We start from the raw sequence: 27973 nt of genomic DNA on the forward strand, positions 1-27973 counted from the left end.
GTTACATAAATAAGACTCTGACAGCCTCATCCAGTGCTGTGGGTTTGGTTTTTTTGGTTTTTTGTTTTAACTTGCACAAGAGATGTCCAGCTGACCTGGAGATTTACACAAAGGAATCCCAGTGTCTACTGCCATCACTCAGGAGCTGCATATTAGTGATCAGTAAAGCACATTCGCACTTGAGACATCTTCAGACATTTTTAAAATAAACTACAAGTTTATTGAAGTGTGTGATACAATTTCATGGCTTGGTAGCATAACCAAAGAAGATAGAAAAGGATACTTCTCATCTTCCAAGGTGGAGTAAACTCATCTTTGCACATAAACAGGTGGGTTCTTACCTACTGGAATTCCTATACACCAATAAAAAACTAGAATAATTGCAAAAATATTAAATCCTGGTAATCAACTGGATGCCTCAGTTGATCCATTTACAATGATTTTATGAGTCAGTAGAGGAGCCTGCTGGGTCATCGCAGGCTTAAGTTACCAACACAGGCAAAGTCACAGCATTGCTTCAGCTTCTGTTACACGCTCAAACAAGGCTTTGTGTCAAGTGTTTGCACTGCTGGGTCCTCCCTGCCCTCATGGTAGGATTGGTTCTCAGAGCTACCAAGTAGGTGCTTAGGCTATTTCACAATTTTCAGGTGCTGACAAAAGGGGTTTTTGCATACAAATCACTTACCTCTTCACTGTTCTTAAGCACAAAAGGCCAAAGCTTCTGCTCCCCACCCCCGCTGAGGACTGTGGGAAGAGCAGGAGCAGATGAAGTCCATTTATCAGACCTTTCAGATATGTACAAATGAAGGACAACATATGGAAGACCTGATTAGTCAAACTCCCTCCCCCATAGAAGAACACTTTAAGACCGTTAATGGAACTACATCCTCAGTAAGACCCATATCTTCTCCATTTGTGATGATTAAAACCTCTACACCTGTGCTAAACGCTGTCAAAATCCCTTTTGCTCTTACCAAAGTCAGGCTTCAGGTTTGTTGTTGAAACTATGGCTGCATTGTGTAAGCTACTTCCAGCTGCACTGAGAGGCCAGAATCTGGTATTCACCTTCCACGCAGACACCCCTCCTGACTTCTCTGCATCTAGATTTGCTGTATCCCAGCAATTATTCAGGACTAACACCACATTAAAAAAAGCAGACATCAGTGGATGCGCCTGCAGAAAGAGAGATTACATCTCGCTTGTATTACCTTTCTAAAACCATTGTTGGCTCCCAGCAAGCAGGCACCGTAACTAAACGGACGCAGTGCACTGAAGGAGCCAACTTCACCGTGAGTCTTTAGGAAAGTAACCTGCAAGCCTTTGTCCAGTGGCTTGTTTTGGGCCTTCGAGTGAACAGAGGCCCACATGTCTTTTGACCTTCGGGAAGGATGAGAGATCTTTAATCCTCTTAAAATGGACTATAGCGATCTCTTCCTTTCCTCTTGCAAGATAGTACTTGCCCTGAAGGAATCCACATAGTGCCAGGGACGCAAATGGTTTAGTTATATGGAAGGGTGAACTAAAGGCTTTCAGATACTATGGCAAAGGGAGAAACAAGATATACATGGACTTCCATGCAGATGACAGATGAGCAGCGCTAAACTTAATTACAAAAACAGGCTTCAGACACTCTGGCAGAAGTCTGAAGCCAGTGCTACACACGTCCATAACGTTTTGAAGCCTTGGGCAAGGAAGAATGGAATCTCAGTGGAAACCCTGGTTGTGTGGAACACTCTGAGCCCAAGAGCAGCAGTCACGGCTCATCGCAGGAATGCTGCTTACGGCTGAACTTCAAGGAACACCGAAGGAAGATGGGAGGGCGAGCAGAGAGTAGATGACCCAGAGCACCACCCGTGGGTGCAGCCCCTGTGCTGGTCTAAGTCTTGTACCAGTGGGGCTGCTGAGGAAAGTCTTATTTATTCTGTCATCATGTACCAGCATGGGTAGTATGACCAAGATGGGAGCACTGCACAAAACAGTAAGAAGTGTGTCTCTGGTCACATGCCTTTAAGTCAGAGCTTGAAAACTGATCATGCAAATCAGAAAGTTGTCCTAGCAAGCACAAGTCATCCATTTCTGAAGATCTCAGCGTTGGTTTTTAATGGAAGCTGAGGCCTCCAGACTTTGACAGTAAGTTCTAGCAATACTTCAGAGACAAAAAAAAAAAAACCAAAACACCCAACAAAAAACCCTAGCCATTCGTCCTGAATCCAAAGTCGGGAAACTCTTAGCCCTTCTGCTGAAGCAACAAGCTTGCCAGACAGCAGCCCAGAGCTACCCTGCCGTGTCAGTTTTACTGGTCTTGTTAAATATACCAAGCATGGCACTGGATATCAGGAGCTGAACTGCCTGTATGGTCATTTCCAGACAGGCACAGCTGAACAAAAGTAGTCTTAAAGGGCAGGAGAAAGTCACAAAACTGTAAACCTGTTCAGTTGCAAAAACCTGTACTACCTGCATTCCTCATCACTGCAGCGTCACAGTGGTATAGAATAGGAAACGAAGCAGATTCTTTGCCTAGTATTTAGAGGAGTGAATACAGCTGTATCTGAGCTTGACATGTAATGTTGAAAATCTTGTAAAAGAAAGCTATGTGACACATGGAGGGGCCCGTGTCAGCCACGGGCCTTGTGAAACTGCCAGTTTCTAAGACCTGTAGAGACACTTCAGTTCTCAAAAGGTTCACGGATTAGATGCTAACTATGGCCCCATCCATCTATTGAATTTTCTTCGAGCAAACAGATGTATTTTTTCTGAGCTGTGGCTTAAAGCCCAGAGTATAAGCCTTACAAGTCCTAGAGCTGAGCATGGCGTGGCTGTGCCTGTACCCGTTGTTGTTTCTCAGTAAAAGCGTAAGTGGGGCTGGGGTTTTTGTTTTATTTTCATGAGGCAAGGCACTCAGGCTCTTGGAGAGAAACCAAGGCAGCTCTGAAAAGACTGCCTTTCCACAACATTCAACAGAAGCATCAGAAGCACACCAGTATTTTCAAACACCAAAACAGATTACGGACCCTGCAGTTAAGGCTTTGGTTCAAAGAACTACGGAGTACTCAAAAGAAAACTTTTCAAAGATGTGCAAAGCTTCTGTAGCTGTGGAGCATGTAGTGGAATTCAGATGGGCTGTGAAGCTCAGGGACTTACGTGACACAACACATGATATTAAAGAAGTAAAAATAAATAAGCAATTAAAGTGACCTTTGCAAAAGAACAGGAAGAAGCAGATGAGCTTTTATTAGATTATTTAGGTTTGTGCCATTTCACATGTGATATAGGAGTCCAAAACAAACATTTGTTCTCAAAGGTAGAGAGAGCTGACCAATCTTAACTTTAGATTTAAAGGATGAGGACAGTAAAGCCACACTTTGCAAAGAGATTCAGTTTCCCAGGAAGAATTAGGCAGAAAATAAACCATTTGGACCAACAGGCTCAGCTAAATGACAAGAAGTGTGTTTGGGAAAGTGGTGATTTATTCTTCTCTCCTTCAACTAATTATGAAATGGATTATTACTCTCAAGCCAATCATAAGGCAAAAAAATGATAGCACAGACTCCCATGGTCCCATTTGTAGAGTCAATTACATTAAGACTAGTCTAAGACTTCAACAACAGAAGATTTTTGGTGAGCATTTATATATATTCCACTTTTTAAATCTCTTTGTTTTCCTCAGTAGGGCTGCCATATAGATGAAATGCCAAACTCTGCTATGGATTGTGAAACTTCCAAAGTTATTAATTAAGGGTTCAATACTAGCTTCAGCTGAAGGCACAAGGCCAAAGCAACCCAAGTCAGTAGGGCCTGGGGAGTGTCACTGAATTTCTTTTTTTTCTTTTTCATCTCCAGTTCTAAGCCTTCAGCTTTTAGCCAAAGCTCAGCTCCTTAGAAATATGAACCTGCTCCACAAACAAAAACAAAACACAAAAAAAGGTGTTTGCTCCCACATTTCAACAGCATTTTCCTTCTTCACTGTTATGTCAAAGAAAACAAAAATCTTGGGAGCAAATCAGTTGTGCAGACAAAGGCTACAGCTACTGGAGGAACATTAACATTTTGCACAAACTTGTCATGCCTTGCAAATCCCAGGGTCCCTTTGATAACAGAAGAAGGTGCATTTAAATAATTTGTAAAATTTCTCAATTTCCATAAGCCATCATAAGTATATGGAATGATAAAGATTCTTTAAAAGACTTAAATAGTGGTCCCAAGGGTAACTCCTGACTCCAGCAAACAGAATTGATCAGCATAAAACAAAAAAAGATGCATCTTACTTTACAAATACTATAAAATACATATACCCCCCATAGTCACTGGAAAATTAACCATTACAGTCAAATTTAATTAGTTCCACTTAGTAGTCCCAGATTCAGAGAGGACTGTACCTCACTGTTACTACCATGCACTGCATACTTCCTGCCGCTCCCATTAACATGAGGAGAAAGGATATTTTGGTGACAACAACCTCTTTAAGAAATACAAACAAGCACATTTCTGAGAATGTGAGTACAGGACTGTCCAAGTAGCTACAAAACCAAAAGGAAAAGCAGTATAGAAAGCTGATTTCCAAAATCATCGTTTAAAATATATTTGCACATATAAAAATAAAAAGATCCCAGAGCTCCCATAAGATTCTTAAAAAAACAACCCCAAACACCTGGGTCTGCTTTGTCTTCAAGCAACTGAACAGATTTCACTAATTCTATTGGGACCAGAAATTGTTGGAATACATTTAGACTGTCTGCTTTTAATACTACTAATGAAAATACTTCTACCCAAAGTACTCCTAAAGAAAAAAAAAATTGAAAATTTCTCCACAGTCCAAAAAATTGTGAATAACATGAACTTTGCTGTACAGTTGTAAGCTTGTTTTGAGTCAAACACCTTACAATGCAGTATCTGGACAGGAAGGGACGGAAGGAGGCTGACTTTGAGTTACACCTAATGTGCTCACAAACTTTCCCAGTGCCCAACCTCAGAAAGCAGCTTTCAGTCAGAATACCTGAGTCTAACTGATGCAAATAATATATAAAATGCACATGTAGTTTCACATTATCTTCTGCATTCCTGCAGATCAGTTAAAAACTGCAATACCTCTACAAAATTATATACCACTTAGGGCCAAATCAGCAGCAAATTCTTCTCTTCCATCGTTCATTTCAGCCACAGCTTGAACAGATCGTTCAAAGTGCTCTATAAAACTAAGACACTGTACAACAGATGCTTTGCTGCCCCTTCCTTCTTCTAACGTGATGCAGCATAGCATCTTTGGAATGAGATCAGAGTATCAGTAGCAATACTGACAGCTTTGCATCATCCTGGGACGTGACAGTTCTTTGTTTATTCCACTTACCACCTGAAACACTATACGTTCTTGCGACAGAATGGTGCTGCAACCAAGTGTTTCAGTGAATCCAGAGTAAACCAGAAACCTGTAGGCTTATTCCGTCTCTCCAGGGACAATCCTGTGCTTTAAGACAACTTGCTGCATTCCCAATATTTAATGAGCATTTAGTAAGACTGACATAAGTGAGTTCTGGTTCACCAGAGCCCCATGTCATGGTCCACACTATAGTTATTCTCTGAACCTCATCATTAATACCAGGAAAACCAGCTTAGTATGGCACAGCCCGTCCATCCCAGAACTAGGGATTAGACTTAAGACTTACATGACTTCTCCAAACCACAGATGCTTTCCCAAAGGTTTTGTTTGTTTGTTTTAAGCCAAAAAAGGTGCAATACAGCATCTCTCCTCAAACCCTGAAAAGTAAAGTGACTTGAAGATAAAAATGCCACTGTTGGAAGGTCTACTGACACCCAGTCTATGCTGGCACCCAGATCGGGAGTGGATGAGCTTCTGTGTTAAAAACGTATTTGTCAAGGTTGATTAAGTCTATATCATCTGAAAACAGCAGAAACATGTATTTGAGTGTTTCCCCAAGGAAGAAGCTCTCCATCTTATCTCTTGGCTCTGGATTACTGGGATTCTGGACGTTGTTAATGGAAGTATAACCACCTGTAGGAACCTGTGCCACAAAAAGGAAAAAAAGCAGAAATATTATATATTTTGATAATCTAAAATTATTTTCACTTATTAACATCCAGGTGCACTTTGAGAAAGTAAGTGCTAAGAAACAGATCAACATGGTTTTTATTTCATATTTGGTTTTCATTTACATATAAAACTTCAGTTATGAAAAAAATCTCATTGCATTTTGAAAGAAATCATGAGGATAAAATGAAGCAAAATGCCCATTTATGCTTAATTTAAAGTGGTATCACAAAGAACATCCCCTTGAAATTTCTGGACAAATGTACAGAAAGTCACTAGTGCAATTTCTACATTAGAGTTGGTCAAAGTACCATACCTGTTCTCTTAGTTACAGACCATGGATATTTAATGACCATTGGCATCTAGGCCACACTTTTAAGCACATCAGAGTGGTAACTCCATGAGCACTGTAGTCAGAATTAATACCAAAACCCCTCTATTAAAGCATTAATGCCATTTTGTGGCAATTTTTTTTTGGCAACTTCAACCAAAGGGTTCTTTCAACCCAGCCAGGTCCTTCTTAGCTTCTGAATTCTGAAAAAGATCGCAGTAGAGATTCTAGCAGCTTCCAAGAAGGTGTAGAGGCACTTTGGTAGTCCGCATACAGCTTCTGCATTTTACTTTTTAATCAGTGTAATACAAAGGGGTTTGCTCAGAAGCTAGCAGGGCTGATAGCCAGAGCTTTAAACTAGGTTGGAAGGGGGAAAGGGAAAATACAAGGCCAGTCAGTGACAAGCAACAGGATGGCATGCCAAAGTTCAAGTAGCTGCATGCGAGTGACATTCTTCAGACTGCATGGGGAACAAGCAAAGAGGAGCTGGAAGCCTTGGCCCAGTCCCAGAGATATCACATCATTGGCATAGTGAAAGCTGGTGGGATGAGTCCTGTGAGCGGTGTACATGATGGATGGTTACAAGCTCTTCAGAAGGGATAAGCAGGGCAGGGAAGGCAGGGGAGCTGGAATGCATGCAGCCTGCAGTTGGCAATGGCACAGCTGAGAGCCTCTGAGCAAGGATTAAGGGACAGACAAATAATGCAAATGTTGTCGTGGGAGTATACTACAGGCCACCAGGAGGATGACACTGATGAGTTATTCTTTAAGGAACTAAGGGATGCTTCTAAGTCATCTGCTCTTGTCCTTATGGAAGACTTCAACTTGCCAGATGTCAACTGGGAATACCACACAGCTGGGACAAACAGGTCCATAAGGTTCCTAAACCATCTGGATGGTAACTTCTTGGTACAGGTAATAAGGGAACTGACCAGGAAAGGAGCCTTCCTCAATTTGTTTCTTATTAACAGAGAGGCCTTCGTGAGTGAAGTGGCATTGGCGGCTGCCTTGGCCACAGTGACCATAAAGCAGTCAAGTTTAAAATCTATGGTAACAGGAGGGAAACTTCCAACAAAACCTCAACTCTGGACATGACAAGAGCAGAATTCAGGGCGCTCAGGGAACTGCTTAGTAAGGTGCCCTGGGGAAAAGCTTTTGAAGATGCTGGAGTCCATCAGTGCTCATCACTTAAGTACCACCTTCTAAGAGCACAGGAGCAGGCAATTCCAAAAGGTCAGGCAGGCAAGGCAGGAGGCCAGCTTGACTGAGCGGAGATCTTCTAGAAATAAGGCGAAAGGAATAACGTATATGGCCAGTGGAAGGACGATCAGGCGACATGGGAGGTCTACAGAAATGCTGTTCACCACCATAGGGAAGAAATTCATGTGGCCAAAGCTCAATCGGAGTTGAAGCTGGCCAATACTGTGACAGACAATAAGAAGGGCTTTTTAAAATGTTAATGGCAAAAGGCAGCCCGGAAATAACATTGGCCGGTTACTTGATGACCATGGTCACCTCACAAACAGGGAGAGAGACAAAGCAGAAGTGTTAAGTGCTTTCTTTGCCTCGGTCTTCAACACTGATGGTGGGTTCTGGAGGTCCCAGAGCCCTGGGCTAGGGAACCATGACTGTGGGAATGATGAACTCCCAATCAATCCCAAACTTGTGTGGGACTTGCTGCTCCAGCTGGACCCCTGTAAGTCAATGGGGCCTGATGAGATTCATCCAAGGGTACTTAAAGAGCTGATGTCACAGCAAGACCTCTCTCAATGATTTTTCAGTGCTCTTGGGAATCTGGAGGGGTCCCAGCTGACTGGAAGCTGGCAAACATCCCAGTCTTCAAGAAGGGCAACAATGATGACTCCAGTAACTACAGGCCTGTTAGCCTTACTTCTGTGCCTGGCAAAATTATGGAGATTATTCTGGGAGTTACTGAAAAAAACCTGAAAGACAACACAGTCATTGATCCCAGCCAGCACAGGTTCACAAGGGGCAAGTCCTGCTTAAAAAACTTAACTTCTTTCTATAACAAGGCTACCCACCTGGTTGACCAAGGGAAGCCAGTCATTGTAATCTTTTTGGATTTCAGTAAAGCTTTCAATACTGTCTCTCAGTCTCCTCCTAGACAAAATGTCCAGCAGACAGCTGGATAAACACATAATGCAATGGGTGAGCAATTGGCTGACAGGTCAGGCTCAAAGAGTCATAGTAAATGGGGTTACATCTTAGGGCTGGTACTTTAATGTCTTCATAAATGACTTGGATGCAAGACTTGAAGGAATACTAATTAAGTTTGCTGATGACACAAAACTGGGAGCTGTTGACACTCTTGAGAGGCCCTGCAGAGGGATCTAGACAAATTAGGGCTGGGCAATCACCAACCATATGAAGTTTAACACGGGCAAGTGCCGGATTTTGCCCCTGGGGCACAGCAGCCCTGGATGTAGAGACGGCCTGGGGAATGAGAGGCTGGGGAGCAGCTCTGCAGAGGGACCTGGGGGCTCTGGTTGATGGCAAGTCGAACATGAGCCAACAGTGTGCCCTGGCAGCCCAGAGGGCCAACCGTGCCCCAGGGTCCATCAAGCCCTGCATTGCAGCTGGTCAATGGAGAGGATTGTCCTGCTCTGCTCTGCACTGTTGCAGCCTCACCTCGAGTGCTGGGTGCATTTTGGGTGCCAGTGTATTAAGGATATAAAGCTACTATAGAGTGTCCAGAGGAGGGCCACAAAGTTGGTGAAGGGTTTAGAGGGGAAGCTGTATGAGAAACAGCTAAAATTACTTGGTTTATTCAGCCTGGAGGAGACTGAGGGCAGACCTCCTCGCGGCCTGCAGCTTCCTCACAAGGGGAAGAGGAGAGGCAGGCACTGATCTCTTCTCTCTGGTGACCAATGATAGGACTCAAGGGAATGGCAAGAAGATGTGCCAGGGAAAGTTTAGGTTGGATATTAAGAAAAGGTTTTTCACCCAGAGGGTGGTAGAGCTCTGGAACAGGCTTCCCAGGGAGCCAGTCACAGCACCAAGCCTGACCACATTCAAGAGGTATTTGAACAATGCCCTCAGACACATGGTCTAAATTTTGGGGTTGTCCCGTGCAGGGCCAGGAGTTGGGCTTGATGATCCTTGTGGGTCCCTTCCAACTCAGGACATTCTATGATTCTACGATAAGTTCTTTCCCTGAAGGTATTAAGTAGTGCATCTCAAACTGTAAGGCACTGCATGAAAGGATTTTTTTCTGTGTGTTCTTATGAATTTCCCCACAGGTATTTGATGACTCTTGAAAGTTAGGAAGTTTCCAAAGTTCTTGTTAGAGAGCAAGTGGATGAATACAGTCCTGACAGAACATGGTCATTATAAGCTGACCTTACCCGTGTGTATTTATTGAAGTTCTGCAAGATTTCCCAGCCCCAGTCTTGGTATTTCTTATCACCGGTGAATCTGTACATATAAAAAAGGCTTTCCACAGTTTCTGGTCGCAGTAAGTTGTGCCTGTCTGCAGGCTGAAAGACATTAAAAAAAAAAATTCAGACAGGGAATTTCCTCAAGGACACATGCAGGAAGAAAAATAGTGATTCCCATCTCCATCTATTCCAAAGACTTTCTTATGCATAACTCAGCTTCTAAATACACTACAGAGGTAATTAAGAACAAAAGCTAGAGTACACCTAGAAAGCAAGGCAGCCAGAGAACAAGCTGCTCCACCACCAAGCACATTACCAATATCTGGCTGGGAGTTTCAACAGCACAACAGCATTACAGACAAATCATCAAATTACAGTTCAGGCCAGCTATCTGTTCACCTTGATTTCCACATCTTTGTGGCCCTTTTGTGCATGAAGATTGAAGTGTACAATCTCCGGACTCAGGCCTGTCTCTACTTGAGCATACATCTGGTAACAGGTTTCTATAAGGGCTTCAGCCAGTTTCAGATGATCAGCAGTCAATCCATTGTGAGCTCCCAGTGCCAAAGTACCAGGCAAAAAGCAAACCAAGTGATCCTGCAAGACAAGACAACTCTTACCGGCGAAAAAATTACACAACAACTAGGTATTTGTGTGTGTGCACACGCCTCTGTTTCCCTGTGTGTGCATCTTTTTTGTTGTTCTTTCTCTTCTTCAAAACACATTTCAGGTACCAAGAACTTGAGGGTAACTTTTTAACAAACTGATGTAATGCAGCATTAGGCAGGCGTCACTAATTCGGAAAATATACAAGACACTGTTTTTATGCCAAGTTTCTGAAAAGAAGGTCTCAGGTCAGGGCAAGGGGGAAGAGTGCGTCTTTTGGTTTACCAGAAGTATACATTTCATACCAACTCATGAAGCAGGGTGGGAAGCATCACCTAAAAGTTTCTCAGTAGACACTCCTAAAGGGACATAAGGGACAAACTGATCATCTGAATTTAATTTCAAATTTAAAAATAGAACAGAGATGGGAGTCAGCCATAGAAAACAAAGCTTTGGAGAAGGGGGAGAGGTCAGCTGCAGAAGATTTTCATCATTCTGAAATAATCACCTCAGCATTACTGTAAGAGAGAACATCCGCAGAGACCATTAGATCCACTGGTACAACAGGAAAACACTATTAAGCTTTCAGGCATTCTTCTGCCTGAAAACTTGCCCCTTTCTTGCAACCTTCTTATTTGGGGTAGTAAAAAGCCATTACCCCTCACATCTATGGAGTACCAAAGACACAAGAGCACCATTTTTCTAGAGAGTCTGGGATTCAGCTGGCTCCAATGCCCACCACCAGCTCTCCTAGACTTATTCTCTTGTTTACAGCCAGCTGAATGCTACAGATACCAAGCACCATGAACAGAGCATCTTTGGCTCTTTGTGTATGCATGGAAGAGGGACACCTGTGGATGACCACATGAAGAACATTCCAGCTTGCTTCCCCAAGACAAAGCTGCAGCAGTGAAAGAACTGGAGGGACCTTTCTTAGTTTTTACTTGCTAGAGCAAACAATTTGTTCAAAGGAAAATAGGAGTGGTATTACTTCAAGAACTGTGCAACACTCTAAACAACCAAGATTAATTTAGTTTACTTTCCAAGAGAGGTCAATGGTCAAAGTCAGTTGAAGAACACACCAGAAAACAGATTGTATAAAAGGCCGAAAACTCATCTCCAGCAAAATCCAATTTGCAACACAAGACTGGTTGTCGTCTTTCAGGGGCTAATCCACCACTGATATTGTGAATGTAAGAATTACAGATTAATGTCACAGACAGAAATTCAAATTATTCTTACCATTCAGAATGAAAGCTCAGGTCTCATCACCCAAAAACACAGTAAAAACACTCTGGTGCACAAGCAGCACCCGTAAGGACCTTTAGAAGCTTTGTCCAGTCCTAAAGGAAATGGTTGAGGTCAACATAGACGTAGGAGATGAACATCCCCCACTTTTCCAGTTGGCCAGGGTAAGACACCTGTCAAGACTGTCACCCAATACCAATTGATTAAATACCAAAACACTGACACCCTGGAACAGAAGCAAGCGTACCGACACATGCAGAAACCTAAGGCAGATCTGTCTTAACTCAATTCTGTCCTATCTTGGGATGGGAAGACCCCTCTACCCAAAACCCAGACTCTGGTCTCACTCACAGCAGGCTTGGAGAGCCTTTGGGAAATTCAGATGCAAGAAGTACGTGCTGAAAACCAGAATGGAACATGTCAAAAACTCTACCTCAAGAAACCAAACAAGTCAAAGAATTCACTAAAACTCACTTCAGGTACTGAAAAAATATGCATAAGGCTACACATACATTAATAATACACCACTCATCTTAAACAAAAGCCACACACACACACACAATACCCGCACCTGCATGAGATCTTTAACTGAAAGATCGTAACGCATTTTAAAGAGTATGGATGCACAAATTAGCAGCAGTGTTGAGATCAATCAATTTTCCCTACAGCAAACAGCATACTGTTTAACTCAATAACCCTACATGTAGGAAAAGAAACAAATGCCATGAATGGACAGAACCCTCCAAAATTATCAGTTTGGGGTTTTTTTTTTGAGCCAGTAATACAATATTAGATCACCTGCTTCTTTTGAAGGTAAATGTGAAAAGTGAGGTGTGCAACTATCCACATATATTTTTAAATTATGGAAAACAAATAATACATAAACCAGGCACTGCCTCAACAGTTTCAGACACTGGAATTTTATAACTAAAACCAAAAAACAGAGAAAGAAAATTTTACTCCAGCACCAAAATGTTCCGTCTTAGAGGAATGCAAATGGATCTACTAGAGTAACTCAAAAAGAGTTTGCACAGGTGACTAGTATCTACAAACTAGTTATGTCAGTAGTGCCATCACACTGGCTGTATATATAGTCTTGGCTTTTTCTATGTTTTTTTTTGTTGTGGGGTTTTTTTTTGTTTGGAGGACAGAATGGGGAAAGACAGCACAAAAGCTTTGCATCTGCCTGTCCGTATTTGGCTTTTTTTTTTTTGTGGTGGTGGTGTTTTTTCTGTTTTCTTTTGATATTGTTGTTTTGAAATGCAGTTGTACTTCTTACCATCTTGGCACTGAAATGGCCATGAGCAAGCTCTCCTACAAAAGTAAGCTTCTTGGGTTGTGATTTCTGAAGAAGATGCTTTTTCACTCCTTCTATGGCTCTCATATAGTCTTCCAACAGTCTGTGAATTAAAATCATTCCCAGTTGGCTCACATACATGCAGTCAGAACACATTTAATCATAGCTGATGTTCAGCAAAATCCCCTTTTGGAAACCATTATTTCAGTCTAAAGAACAATATTTAACCAAATGTGAAAACTGACCAAAAAACCTCAAAGTCACCCTCAACTGGACATTAATTAGTTATTGCTACCATGTAGCAATATTGGATTTACTTTTCAAGTAAACCCTAAATTTATGTATTAAAGAAGACATACCCCCAACTCTGTTTCTAGGCAGTACCCAGATTTTATTTCAGGAATCCTTAGAAATACAGTAATTGAAATCACAGAAAATCTAGGCTGGTAAGGACTTCTTGGAGGTCTCTACTTCAACCCTCTACTCTGAAGTAGATTCAATTCGATCAGGTTGCCCAAGGGCTTATCTGAGCAATTTTTTAGTATCTCCATCCAGAGATGGCCATTCCCCATCCAGAGATGGCGATTCAATAACTTGGAGGAATCTTTTCCAATGTTTGACCACTCTCATTGTGAAATACTGTTTAACAGTATTTAATCAGAATTTCCCGTGTTTCAAAGTACTTTTATGTGGAAAAACCCTGATGAGTAATTCCATTTTGAGGCTCACAAAATGCCATTGTCTGGGGTCCCAAAGGCAACAGTTCTCCATTTACAGTGAGGTATGGCTTGGAAAAAGCAGATTTGCAAACTTTTTTTGTAGAGATGTACCTACTTTGATATAAAGAAATGCCTCAGAGAGGCACATTGTCGCTCTGTATGCATTAAACCCCTTGACATGAACAAGTCCCACATAATTAGCTTATAAGCAGACAAAAACTGCTTGGATTTTTGTCTTGTTTTGGAGGAAACCTTATTTTCCAATATCTCTAATTCCTCTGCTCCTTGCAGACATTCTCTTCCCATTTTCCAGTGCAGATGAAAGAAACATAAGAGACCTAAAGCAAAGTTTACACAACCATTAAACTTCAGTCTCCTCTTCTTTCTAAGAAAAGTTATTCTTTATAGATTACATCTCCCAATTCAACCATCTTGTAGGATTCACCTTTCCCTAACAAACCCAGAGAAGATAGACATCGCTGGTGAAATGAAACATCGTCAGTACTTCAGAAGTGTCTAATTATGCTCCATACATACTGCAAAGACTTAATCCTCCTCTTCTGTCTGTAACCCTCCTCATATCTGATGTGCTGAGGAAGAAAAGTTTTCTGCAGGGTTTTAAGACTAGGCCTAACTCTCATACTGCTTTTACATCAAGATACCACAGGTACCTCTTGCTTGCTTAGCTTGCTTTTAAAAACAGGAATATTTTCAGTTGACTGTTCGGCACGTACACTGTTTTTCTTTAAGCAGCAAACTACAACAGAAAGTTTTATGGCTCACATAATTCTCACACCAATGTGAGAAGTGGAAAGAACTTACTCATTTTCTTTTTTCCCACCCTGAATCCATTGCTTGAGCAAATATTCATAGTAGCTGTCAGCTCTGGCTCCCAGAGTGTAGACACCCAAGTGAGTGAACTGCCCGCTATTGGTGTTTATGAACATAGGCACTAGTCCATCATGTTTCCCTGAGAGGGTGTGAACATGCTTCATCACCTCATCTACAGCTTTCTGAAAGAAAGAAAACAGCAAACACAAGTTACAGGTATAAATGATGCACAAAATTGTGGCTAGTAACTTCAGGCTGATAACATATCTTTAACTATTCTTCCTCAAATTAACATCAGGGACATTAAGTTCAACCCATGCAATATATTAAACACAGGATTTAAAACTTGCTGACTCTCAGAACTGATGTTCTGGGTACATTTAAGTACTCTGAAATAACTATAACTATTTCCTTTCCTTCAAGTAAGCCCACTCAAAAGCCAGTACTATGGCACAGGACTATGATCTGACCCTCATATGTACAAAGCAGAATTACGGCTAAAATAACAACTATGCGAATCATGCAGTAGCCAAAACTTCTTTAAACAACTGCACTCTTCAAAACTTGAGCTGTGGATACAGCGTAAAACAATTAAACAACACTGCCAAACAAAAATATGAGTGGATAATATTCTTTTCTTTGGAATTAATTTCAACTAACTTTTCTTTATCCTGTGACCTGCTGTCAGACCCGTATCTACCAAGTCACATTTTAGTTCCTTGGACGGCAACACCAAGGTTTTATTCTTTGTATTTAGATAATGGCATCAAGAAACCGCACACAGAATTCTAACAACATCAAGTAAGGCACAGTTGCACAGTCCCCTGTTTAGCTTAATATTTTTTCAAACAAAAATGTCAATGGTAAAAACTGGGGGTTTGGGGGTTGGTGGGAGTGGTGTTCGTTTTGGTTTTGTTGTGGTTTGGTTTTGTTCTTTATTTTGGGGGTTTCTGTTTGGTTGGTTGATTGGTTTTAAAAAAAAAAAAATCAAATGCTGTTTCTGAAGGAGAAAAATAATTTTCACCTCCACTACTACTTTTCAGGTGTTTAAGAATATAATTGGAATTACTTTATTTCTTTTCCTGCCCACATCTAGAGTTTAACTCATTTAACATCACAAAGACTATAGAGACCACATGTATTGATGGAGAGTCAGTGATGGAGCTGTAGAGAGGTGGAAAAAGAGAAAAGCATCAAGTGATTCTTCCCTACCTGGAATTTCTCATCTCCAGTGAGACGAGAGAGCTCCCTAAACTCCAGCTGAATACTGGTCACTTCTGCCACAGTGCTGTCAGATGTCCAGCGAGGTGGATGTGCAGTGCCCCGGCCAATGTTGACATCAGAATACGGTATCTTGGAGGGGGTCTTGAATGCTGGCATAAGCCTGTTGCCAATGTCTTTCTAAAGAAAACCCAAGAGCACAGGACAAAACAAAAATAAATACATACACACATGCACAGCCCTTTAAATTTTCTCTCACCAAGGAGACAGAAAAAGATAATAGCAGTCTTAGACGATGCAAGAAATCCAAGAGCTAAAAAAGGTCAGGGATTTATTCATAGTAATGACTACAGAGTTTTTACCTGGTTCCTAGTATTGCATGCCTCATTTGAGCCTGCAATCCCTACGCAACATGATGTAATTCAGAAGTCACTGACTGCATCTAGCTAATCTAAAGAGGTGGCTGATGCTGTTAAAACACACAGAAAGGTTTACAAAAAACAACCATGACTCTTTGCCAACCATTTATTTCCTCTTTTGTTTCATGAACTTTATTATGGTCAGCTCTTCATCAACAGAAGAATGGGCACACGAGAATACCCGATAAAACACAGAAAGGCTCTGAGGTTGTGCAGAGAGCAAAAAGAAGCACAGGCTTAAAAGATTAATCGTAAATCTATTCCCCACTACTTCAAATATGAAACTTAAAAACCAGCAACATTTAACTTTCTGATGAATCTTCCTTCAGCTTTGTCCAATATGCAATACATAACCCAGCTTCATTTGTAACAGTAATCACTCACAGCTTTCTCCAGGAAGAGGCTGTCTCCAGAGAGATGGTAGGTGCTTAGCAAGCCCCCCAGGATACGAATAGTGCTCTCAAAGAGGTTCACATCCACGTTTTTATCAAATACTAAATCATTTGCTACCCATTTTTTTGCTTCTTCAAATTCTGCAAAGTATAAAAGTTAGTTCAGTTATGAACGTCTGGAATATTCCAACAACTAGACTAGAGACATTAGTACTCCATATATCCATGACAGTTACTTATATCTGTCTACAGAGATCATAATTTTAGGTGGAAAACTAAAATGAAGAGCATATGCTGGGAGAAGTTTGACTACCATTGGCTTAATTCTTATTCAGCATGCACCACAGATGCATACAGACAGAAAAATCCAGCAAAATGAAGTTGCTAATAGTCTAAAAAACAAGAAGAAATTGAGGAAATCTTTGTTAAAATAGTCCAGAAGTTGACATCTTTTAAGTCCATCAATTTGACTTGTCAGACAATCAGTTACACTTCCACAAGAGCCTTCTGAAATTTTTAATCAAATCTTTTTAAACCAAAGTTGTTCTCTGCCAAGATAACAGATAACATTTTCAGTTAACAGCTATTAACACCTTTAGTCTAGCAACCTCCTGGGGAGCCTGCCTCCTGCTTCAGCACTTAACCCATGAAATCCCAACAGTCTGCAATTTTTTCCTCCAAAAACAAAATTGGTTATCACACTACTAATTCAAAAAGGAATGTAAAAGCCTTTTTAGATTCAACAATCAGCTTAGCAGCAGCATCACTCAATGATAGCTTTTGCATAGGGTCTAACTCCGTGATGCATGTGAGTTAGTTTAGCCTTCACGGTTAGAGGCATGAGTTACCTCAAACTATCTTACACCATCTAGAAACTCCAGCTTATGAGCAGGCAAAGAAGAACAACCAGTGTCCCAGAAATGGAAGGTATTCCACAGGAGATTAACTCTAAAGCAAAAGAATGCATCTGTGTCCTCACAAGAAAAAAATGTCTTCGATGTTGGGTAGACTGATAAGAGCCACATAAAAATCTCTGCTGTCAGCTGTTAGCCCTATCTAGCAGTACAATAGAAAAGATAAGGTCCTCTTTCACAGAGGTGTGAGCGTTCATCAGCTTATAAGACTGGCAACCTCAAAGAGACCTTTGATTTATATAGTGTTTATTATTCAGAAGAAACCCCAGGAGCTTTCTAAGGCAATCAGCAAAAGAACTGCTATAAAATATGAAGAAGCCTGCACCAAAAACCCATTTTCAACACATCTAAATTACTAATAATTTATTTTAAAAGCTCTGTGCAGTTCACAATTAAGTTTTTATGGGGGGGGGGGGGGGAAGCAGCACAGTGTCAACTTGATGAAACTTTGAGATAGCCTGCTCAGGCCTAGAGCTGCAAACACATGATACAGGGTTTTTGTTTGATTTAATATTTTACACAAACTTCAAAGGTAGAATGTTATAAAGTTTACAATTTATTGAATAGAGACAAGCAAGCAGCGCTGGATGCACGGGGGATCCTTCCACCTAACGTGCATACCGTCATACAATACTACAGGGTTTATATTCAGTTAATTAATAACAATTAGTAAAAACACGCCTAAGTTTACACTCATTGGTCAGTGATAAGCATCCCACTTGCCGTCGGTCAGCCGTATTTAAATTAGCTACGCTTGCCATGTAGATTAGCACGCATTAGCACTCTTTACGGGTGTGGGGGGGCAAGTCTTTTTGGACCTGAATTGGGTCGGTGGTCACAATCTCCCCCTGCCGGAATTACCTTTCCCCCAGTTTTCATGCTTTAGCTCCTTCTGAGCCAAGAAGTTCCCTGCCATCATCACTGGCCGACCTGTGGCCCCACCCCATCTTGGCACTCCCCTTTGTATCAGGATGCTTCCACTGTTAGCAACAAATCGCCAATCAACATTCCAACCATTAAGACAGTTAACAAGTCAACTGAACGGCCCTCGGTTACACAAGCACAAACAGTTCCATATTGACACGAATCAGATGAACACATTTTACACAAACTTCAAAGGTAGAACAGACAGAACCATGAAAGACTTTCACTGTTTATTGTCCCCTTACTAGCACCTCTGTTCTTCCTATCTTGACACAAAAAAAATGCAAGATTGAAAAGTTTACAAAGGTAGCTATCTATCAAGGCTAAATAGATACAGTTCCAGAAATTTTTTAATACCACTAAAAAAAACCTGCACCACAAAAAGCCTCAAACAACTCTCCAAGCAAGTATTTTGGCAACAGAACCGCAGAATTTTTGACTTAGTTTTTTTTATCGTTTTGAAAGTTTTCTAACGTAGTAACTTCCAGAGTAACTGTGAAAACATACAGACAGCACAGCCGTTCAGGAAGAAGGTATTGAACACTTCTCCATCCACTGATTCCTTACAGAAACAAACTGCTTCAATCCAGATGTGAAATACTGATATTAGATGTGAAAAAACACGGCCTAGGAGCTTTCGAGCTAACTACCTGAGACAGATGGGTAGAAAGCCTACGGTCGCTGTATAATGGCACAAAGATAGCACTAGGGTTTTAGTACAGAAACAAAAATCAGGATGCTTATTAATACATTCCTCAGCTTCTAGCAGATATATCCATTGTTATATTTAACAGCAGAATATTTTTTTTTCCTGGCTCAAAATTCTATTCCAAGAAAAATGGTGTCCTTTAATATAGTTGGGGTTTTTTACTATTTATTTTTATACATATTGTTTTTATATACATATGTATTTACTGTCATGGAAAACGAAACCTATTGGCCACACATAGTAAATGCTCCCTTCAAAGAACTCTGAACATTTACTGTCTGAATAGAAAATAAGGGATTATTTTAGAGGGGAAAAAATATTACCTTCTTTTAAGCCTAAAATCCACATGGTATCCAAGGCATCAATTAAGGTAAGCCCAAGTCCAAACCACTCACTGTAGGACTTGGACAAAGGCTTCAGCTCATCATGGCCCCAGGCAAAATCCTTGTATCCTTTCCATGCATGGCGGAATGCTTCTATCACAGCCATCTGCCGCTCATTTAGGGGCACTGCAAAAAGAAAACAGCACCTTGTTCAAGACTTCTGCAGGGCAGTTAGGCAGCTATATCAAACACCATTTTGCTGCATTCTACCCAACATAAAGTGTCTTCCAAACTAAACGATCAGTGTAATGGAAAAACAATCCTCAGATTATTCTTTTCAGTACAGCCTTTCCTCTGCAGAATAACCAGTCAGTGTTTCTGGTCGGCAATTCAGTCAGGTGGAAACAGAGATCTCTCCCTGGTTAAAAAAAAAAAGTCACTTCTGCAAATAAAACATTAAAACAACCACATGCACAGTTGTTAGATGAGTATCACTAAAGACTCCCATCTCATTCATTGCCTTTTGCTAAATTTAAAATCAGTTACACAAAATTATTTCTTTAAATTTTCATTTAATACAAAAAAGAAAAAAATTGCATTTTCCATCTTGGGCAAAGCCATGTCTTTTTCCACAGTTCTACTGAAATTTTTGCTGGCTATTTGCCATAAAGTTGAGCTTATGTTACACACCCAACGTGGAAGTGAAACAAGCCCATTAGCTGAAATTTTGCAAAATTATAAACAAAGATTTCTAGAGTGGGAAACACGAAGCAGCATGACTAACCCCATGTATATGAAGCTAGCAAAAGCCCAATACATCACATTGTAACATGCCACATTTATTGCATCAGCACTTTCTCGCATGAGCCCAGAAAGCGGAACAACATGTTCTTTACTCCACAAGGACAGCAACTGCAAAAACACCTTCTACAGCTTTCTGGGTAGCCTTAGAAATAGTTTGCTTTAATTCAGGGGGGAAGACACTTTCCCTGTATTTGCAAACAAAAGGAAAACCACTGCTAAAAAGGAAGCTGTCCCTTTCAAGCTCTCTCTCTTTAGGCTGTCGTTTCTTGGAGAAAAGATGGGAATGTCTGCCTCCTCCTAGAGGCTATATTCCAAAGATTCATCACAAAAATTTATTTTCAAATTCTGAAGGCTAATAAGCATGAAGGTTGTCATGGTGGAATAAGGATACTGAAAGGCTTGGATGATCTGGGTAAATAACCTTTCCTATGCTTTTTGTTTCCTTTACTTTAAATAAATAAAATAGATGCGTGTGGAGGAATTGCACAACTTCAGCCATAGAAGTGAACAGAAATAAAAGTATCATTAACTGTACTATTTACCTGGTTCCTTCTGGTCTTCAGCTTCCACAGATGAAGGTTTTTCTGGTTCCTTTATTTTACTAGATGGAGATTCAGTGCTTTGGTCAGGTTCTATCACAGCTCCTCTCCAGCTGCAAATACAAGGAATTGTAATTAAGACTTAATTTGATCACAGAAAGTCATGCAAGTAAGAAAGACTTACTCTGCATTTCCTTTTTCTCATGATACTTTGATAAAACAGGAGTTGGATTTTGTGTCAAGGATCAAAATAACTATGTTGTCCCCTAGATAATTTTTCTGTTCAAAAGTAATTTGCACCAGAGAAACTTTACTGAATTAAGAAATGTGTCTTACAGGTTCTTGGAATTTCATTAAATTATCTTGGCAATGGAATTTAATAAAGAACTTCTAAAAATAACTAAAACACCTGAGAATGCTCATTAGAAGTATTTTGCTATCTACCAGTTCTGAAATGGTCACAGGAGCCAGTAACACTAAATAGTACCACACAAATGATGATCATCAAAAAATCATGATTAAGAACAAAACACTAGCTACTTAAAGTATTTGCTTTACTACCAAGGGCTTCACAAGCCTTCCCTACAACCAGAGATGCATAAATCATTTTTTACAGGTATTTATGAAAAATCTCCTCAAGAAGTCTTTCAGAATGGACTTCGACTCAAGCCAAGTTCATATCAAGATCAAACAATCTCAACCACGCTGTTTAATATATAGATATGTTGCCTTTGAGTTCATTATGGCATCAAGTTGTGCCAGGGGAGGTTTAGATTGGATGTTAGGAAAAATTTCTTCACTGAAAGAGCGGCCAGGCATTGGAACAGGCTGCCCAGAGAGGTGGTGGAGTCACCATCCCTGGAGTGTTCAAAAAACGTGTAGACGTGGCACTTCGGGAAATGGTTTAGGAGGCACGGTGGTGTTGGGGTCACGGTTGGACTTGATGATCCTAAAGGTCTTTTCCAACCTTAATGATTCTATGATTATATGCCTCCTAAGGGAACCAGGCTTACAGGACCTTTACAGTTTATATTGTTTACAGTCAGCATACCTTATGACTTACATAAATCTCATCATTTAGTTTCCCTGCTCAAATTTTTACCTAGTCTTCACTATGCATTCATTGCTCTCCTACGTTTTCCTGTTACCACCTGTTTAACTCTACAAGTGATAGTCTAAGCACAGGAATGAAACACTTCCAAGTCCCTCTGAGACATTTCACATGATGCCAACAGCCAAAATGCTGACACAGGCACAGTTCTGATGCTATGATCAACTCAGCTGTGCCGGTGCTGCAAAGGACACAAACATACAAAAAAGCCAAGCCTAGAGTTCCAAATCTTAAGAATCTATGCTGAACTTGTAGTAGTCTCTTCTATATCCAAGTTACATCCCTCCAGTTATTCCCAAATCAAAAGATTTCAATCAATAGTATCTTAGGAATAACTTAGTATAAATATAATCATAGCAGCACAGACCCTCTGTAAAAGATATTACTATATCTGCGGAAGGGGTCTTTGAACTGTGTGATTAATCCTTTGTAAGAGAGGAGTAAGCATATCTTGTACAGTTACACACACAGACAACTAGATGCATGTCTACAGCTTCTGCCAGTTCAACTTGGGCTTACTTTGTCTAGTGGCATCGTATCCCTAACCAACACAGACACTGGTGTAATTTTCCAAGTCTGACCTAGGACAAAGACACTTGTGACAGTATTATCATATTGATACTGGAACATCAATATTTACTACAAAACAAGCCGCAGAAACCTAGAGACACTAAGAATCCTCCTGAGCATTAATAGTGTCTAAGCACATCAGAAATACAAACAGCCTTGTAGGGCTCCATATCCTCTGCAGTTCTATGATGCAAACAGTAAAAATAGAAAAGCTGCACATTCATTGAAATTGAATAAATCAGCCTAGCAATATCAACAGCTGTCAGGCCAGACCTGAGAGAAAAATATATGCACGGAAAGAAATCAACCTCAGACAGAGACAACAAAAAGCCCTTACAATTTTCACTCCAACATCCAATGGATCTTGGCAGGGGAAAGGGGGGGAGGAATCATAACTTGCTGGAAACGTTTCTACCTGATAACAGATTTCTCCGTTTTCACTTCTTTATCAGCCTGGACTGGCACTTCTACAACCCTGCTGGTATCATGTTGGGTCTTCAGTCTCACGTCCCTCTGTGGTGGCTTGATCTGAAGATTGGAAGGACCACGCCGAACATGACGTGGTTTTGGTGGCTTCTGAGAAAATAAAGGAAAAAAATGTGCTTGGTGTATTGCAGAAATGGTAAAATTTCATACCATAAATCAACAGCATTCTAGTGTTAACATAACTTCAAATAAATCATATTTTCGTATTGTATCAGGATGCAAGTTCTGCCTTGAATGGAAGTTATGCTAAAGACCTTGGGTTTTTGTTTGTTTTAAACATTTGGTAAAGTTATCCAGTTCTTAAGTTCACTCTGATAAATTACTTTTACGCTATCTCTATTGCTACCAGATATTAATTTAACACAAGGCACTGCCAAGGGATTGTAAAGGTATTTGACTCCATTTTTACAGTAAGTTTTTATCAGAATTAGCAAAAAACATGCCAAATAAAAAAGCTTACAAAATGCAGTGTTAGCAAATACGAAGAATTGCTATTACAATATACATGTATATTTGTGCACGATCAGGGAAAATTTTGTATTCATTAACTAGAAATCCCAAAATTCATGAGGTAAATACATGAAGAACACCACAGTAACCAGTATTCCTCTACTCCACACAGCCAGTTCATGTTTCTTTCCCGTCATAACCCCCACAAATGTAACCCTTCAAAACCTACTAACATCTGTTCTGTTTGCTGCTATTTTTCCAGCTACCAGAAAAGCTATTCCAACTCATCGTGACACTGTACCCTAAGTCTCATATTCAACCATGACTCTATTTAGGCTCCTCACAAAAGCAAGACTGACGCCCAGAGCACTGCAAATCCAAACAAATTAATCACAGCAGGGAAGTGAAGCCTCAAGTAAGAGGTCACTGTGACCTAAAGTACTGGCACTCCTAGGTATATCAGTGATTAAGAAATAGTATACTGATCACTTAAATAAAATGGTAAAGCCAAGAAATACTATACCAAAGCCCTTCCTGCAAAGGGAGCATTCTACCCAGAGCAGACTTTTAGTCCAGGTTATAATTCTTTCTCCTCAACAACTGTTGGAACCAAACACTATCTGCAGCTTGCAAAAACTCTTTGGTAGCTTTATAACACTCATTTCTTCTCATAGTACCTGAGGTGAAAGCTCTGGGTAGTTTCCAAGGTTGGCATCTGCTTTCTGGAGTGCTGGTAGAACAGCTGGATTTGCCAGCTTTAATCCAGGAATTTCTGGTTCTGTTCTCTGATCATCCAATGATTTGTTTGTAAGACCTAGACACACAAAACTGCTCAGCACAAAGAATCAACAGTTTAGACTCCAGCTAGAAATTATATAAATTTGCTGCATTCGCATACTAGATGCTCCTCCAAAAAGCATTTCTATTCACTAAACATTAATAAACACACACTAGTTGTTAGATACAAAGTGTCTTTTGGTATTAACACTCTCCCTAATATACAAATAGGCAGCACATGCTTTTTTTTTTAATTGCTATTATTTTAGCTTCTCAATACAGGCAGTAAGATAATATCGAAGGTAAATAAGCCTTTGTATTGTAGAAAAGCTTGTAATTTCTAATTTGATGGACAATCAAAACCAAGAGAGGATTACCTTATCCTACTGTTTAGGTTTGGGTTACTGATATCTACATACATAATAAAAGGGACACTCACAGCCTCCAAATCTTAACCAACTAAAACAAAACATTGCTCTAGGCAAGATAAACAATGAAAAGGCATATCAAAAACATTTCTGATTAAGCAGAAACAAGTCATTGAAATATGTCACACAAAGTCATCTCACATCTCAGCTTTAATGGATACACCCAGTCACTGTCAATAAAAATTAAAACTAGTTATAAGAACTACAACAATCTCTTAAATGTAACACCACAGTCCGGTAATTCTGAGCAATACGAAACACATACTTTTCCACGGTTCCCCAATGCTTGTGTATGAAATGACTCCACAGACTGCCAAAAAGGCAAACAGGAAGAGAATTATGCTCCGCTGTAGTCGAGACAGCTGCTTCCATTTCTTTAGGAGAGAAAATAAGTAAAAGGAAGAATATTTAGCATGGCATTAAAAGCCTACTCAGTCAAAAATAAACTCTTATCGGTTCATTCAGAGCAAGCCGCACAAAACTGAGTAGGTTTAATTCTACCCTCTGTTTCCAACTGCAGACATCCATTGCTTATTTTCTTTGATGACAGAGAAACAGAAATATAACATGCTAGCATATGGCACAGCAGGCTCAGAGAAACCTCAGAGCCACTTGCTGCAAGAACCAAAGAGACTGCCAAGTGCAAGACTCCCAGAGAGCATCACCTACAGCATGCTGACTTTCATCACAACCTTTGCTGGCTGGCCTGTACATCTGGCCAGAGACCAACTGCGAAATAAGCCAAAAGCTTCTTTACTCCCTTCTGGCTGGGGAGGTACTGCAGAACATTCATGCAAAATAAGAAACAGAAGAAAGTGGTAGGAAAACTGAAAATGTTACTACAGCGAAGAAGAAAGGCTCAAAATAAGCTAAGCACCAGTCATTGGACCAGAAAAGCCAAGCACTCTGCCTCTGACAAACCTATGTAGAACTGTCACACAGAACAGGTCCTGCCACCATAAATAAAGTCACCAACCCACAGCAACATGAAAACAAAGTAAACAAACAGAACCAGAACAACGAACATGACAAAACCACAGCATCTTCAAGTTTAGTAGTGGACAAAAATGTGTTTTTAAAACTGAAGTATATACAACAAAGTCACTAAAAGTTAGACAGCAAATGCTACATTAGCCCAAGAGAGCAGTTTCCTCCATTTAGCGAGGAAGCAGTTGGAGTTAAACATTAACTGCTAAATTACCATTTTGTTAGTTTTTTAACAGCCCTATCAAAATGTACAGACATGGTGTTTTAGTGCCAATCCTACACTTGGGAACAATCCACAGTTTCCTACATACCACTCTATGCCCCACAGCACTTCCCATAGTCCTCATCCTCTTAAAAACAACCAGAAGCTGCAAATGTTTCAGTGAAGAACTGTCAACGTGCTCACTCTGCCGAGCCTCACAGCACACATTTCCCATTTTCCTCCCATGCTGCTGATTGCACAGTAATACTGTACACCCTTCCCTACGCACACAAGATGCTGATCCTACTCCTTCACCTTCAGCTCTACCTACATGGCCAACCACACCATCATCTCCCAGTTGTAGAAGGATGCTTGAAGCCAGCAGCCCTGTGTTCCCTCAGGGCAGGATGGGAAAAGAGACATTGACTCTGGTGTCTTGGGATAGGTAGGAATGACACAGGAATACTGGAAGGCATTCACTACCATCTTTTTTTTTTTTTTTCTGACAAAGAATAAGGATAAAAAGAAGGGTGAAACATCTTGTGCCCTATCCTCACATTTCTCTAGCTGTTAATAGGAGAGGAGCTGCCATATTGTGTCCCAAAACAAGCTCTTCATACACTTCATCCAGCCACCTGTAAAGCCTCTACAGGTGGCTATACATCATCTTCTACCTCCAACAAGGCTTATCTTGTCACTTTGTCTCACACTTTCCCACCCTACCTCTCCAGCCCAAGACTCCCATCCCCAGTAAAGCTGCATGCCCATTCCCTACCACCAAGCAGACAAGGAGGTCACTTCCACACAGCTCTGGTGGAGACCCCTCTTCTCACACTCAGCCTTCCCCACAAAAAGTAGAACTGTTCCCTTTACTCTCCTAGGGCAGAGAACAGGGCTCCCCCTTCAAGCCCAAAAACAGGTGGCAAAGGCACCAAGACCAAATCTCACACCCCCTCCACTCCTGCCTAGAAAGCACAGCGTTACCCCGCACAGGCCCACTAGCAGAGGGCAGGATTCCCCTCAAACGTACACGGTATCCCCTCACCCCGACTTCGTTCTCAGAAATTAAGATATGACTTAGAGCACTCTCCACCAGGCTGCACTCCGCAAACCCCTACCACGTGGGGAGCTGCTCTTCCCAGAGCCCCCAGCCCGGGGCCACCCTCCCCAAAGCCCAGGGCACCCCATCGTCAAGCTCTCACGCCCTCCCCAGTTCGGAATAGGGGGTCCCAAGTCAGGACCCCCAACTCACAGTCCAGCTGCGCCCAAGCCCAGGGACACCCCTCACTGCCCGCTCCCTACAGCCCATTCCTCCCCAGTCCTACAGGCTCCCTCACTGCCCCCTGCACCCACCACTACCAGCCTCCACCCGCTTCAGGCCGGGTCCTCCCTTCACGGCCCGGAGCCCCCGCGGCCCAGGTCCCCTCACAGCCCCGAGCCCGCCCTCACCCGCCAGCAGGAGCGCCGCCTCCAGGCCTTGCTGTTATTGTAGCCGCCGGCCCCCACCGCCTCCTCCGGGCTGAGGGTGACGGAGATGAAGTCCCGCCGTGGCGGCAAGGCGGCGGCGGCAGCGGCCGAGTACATGGCGGCGCCTCAGGGGCCGCAGCCCACCCACCCCTCTCCTTGCGCGCCGGCCGCCATGATCTGGCGCCTCTCAGCACAGGGCGGACGGAGCGGCCGCTTCCGGGTGCCGCTCTAGCCCAAGAGCACTTCCGGGACTCCATGGCGCCGCTAGCAGCAGCCGCCGCGCCGCGCCCTAGCAACAGCGGCCGCAGGGCCCCGGGCCCGCCGTGGGAAGGCAGGGCGGGCGTGGCGGCGGCCTCCGGCGCCCATCGGCGGGAGCGGGGGCTCACCCGCCTCACCGCGGGCAAGGAGGCGGCAGCCGCGGCCTTCGCCGCTTCAGGCAGCGCTAGTGCCGCTAGGGGCCCTGCACCGCCTGCTAGGGGTGCCACGGGGGGCCGCGGCTCTGGGCCTGGGCGAGTCCCGAGCCCGAGCAAAGCCACAGTCATCGTCTCACAAGCACCGCTGCCGGGCGGAGGGCTGGTGGAGTGTCGGGACTGAATTTCTGCCGCTCCTTCCCCTCGCTGGCCCTCAGTTTACCTGCTCTCACCACATAGCCAGGCCCTGCCCAGGAAGGACTTCAGCTGCCTGGGCAGGAAATGAGACGTAAAGAGAGGCTGGGAGCCCTCACTTCTCCCTTGTGTTGTGAGATTATAATATAGAGACCAGTCACAGAAACATTGG

The 27973-nt window shown here is 42.0% G+C and overlaps 1 protein-coding gene across 2 annotated transcripts; it reads right to left on the bottom strand.

Moving 5' to 3' along the window:
• Positions 1-3196: 3196 nt before the first annotated feature.
• On the bottom strand, positions 3197-27859 carry MAN1B1 (mannosidase alpha class 1B member 1). Of its 2 annotated transcripts, XM_075112100.1 has the most exons (13): positions 27179-27859; positions 24806-24914; positions 24013-24149; positions 22815-22975; positions 20722-20831; positions 19376-19561; positions 16498-16646; positions 15686-15874; positions 14465-14655; positions 12906-13026; positions 10172-10369; positions 9740-9871; positions 3197-6017 (listed from the first exon to the last, which is right to left on the bottom strand). In XM_075112100.1, the coding sequence occupies exons 1-13, from the start codon at positions 27311-27313 to the stop codon at positions 5814-5816; spliced, it is 2022 nt and encodes a 673-aa protein (XP_074968201.1). In that variant the 5' UTR covers positions 27314-27859; the 3' UTR covers positions 3197-5813. The 2 variants fall into 2 exon arrangements, with proteins under 2 accessions (XP_074968201.1, XP_074968202.1); XM_075112101.1 differs by lacking the exons at positions 24013-24149; positions 24806-24914 and having other exon boundaries at positions 27179-27405.
• Between the last annotated feature and the right edge of the window lie 114 nt (positions 27860-27973).

This window comes from Phalacrocorax aristotelis, chromosome 17, assembly GCF_949628215.1.
Source record: "Phalacrocorax aristotelis chromosome 17, bGulAri2.1, whole genome shotgun sequence".
In the NCBI taxonomy this organism is placed as follows: domain Eukaryota; kingdom Metazoa; phylum Chordata; class Aves; order Suliformes; family Phalacrocoracidae; genus Phalacrocorax; species Phalacrocorax aristotelis.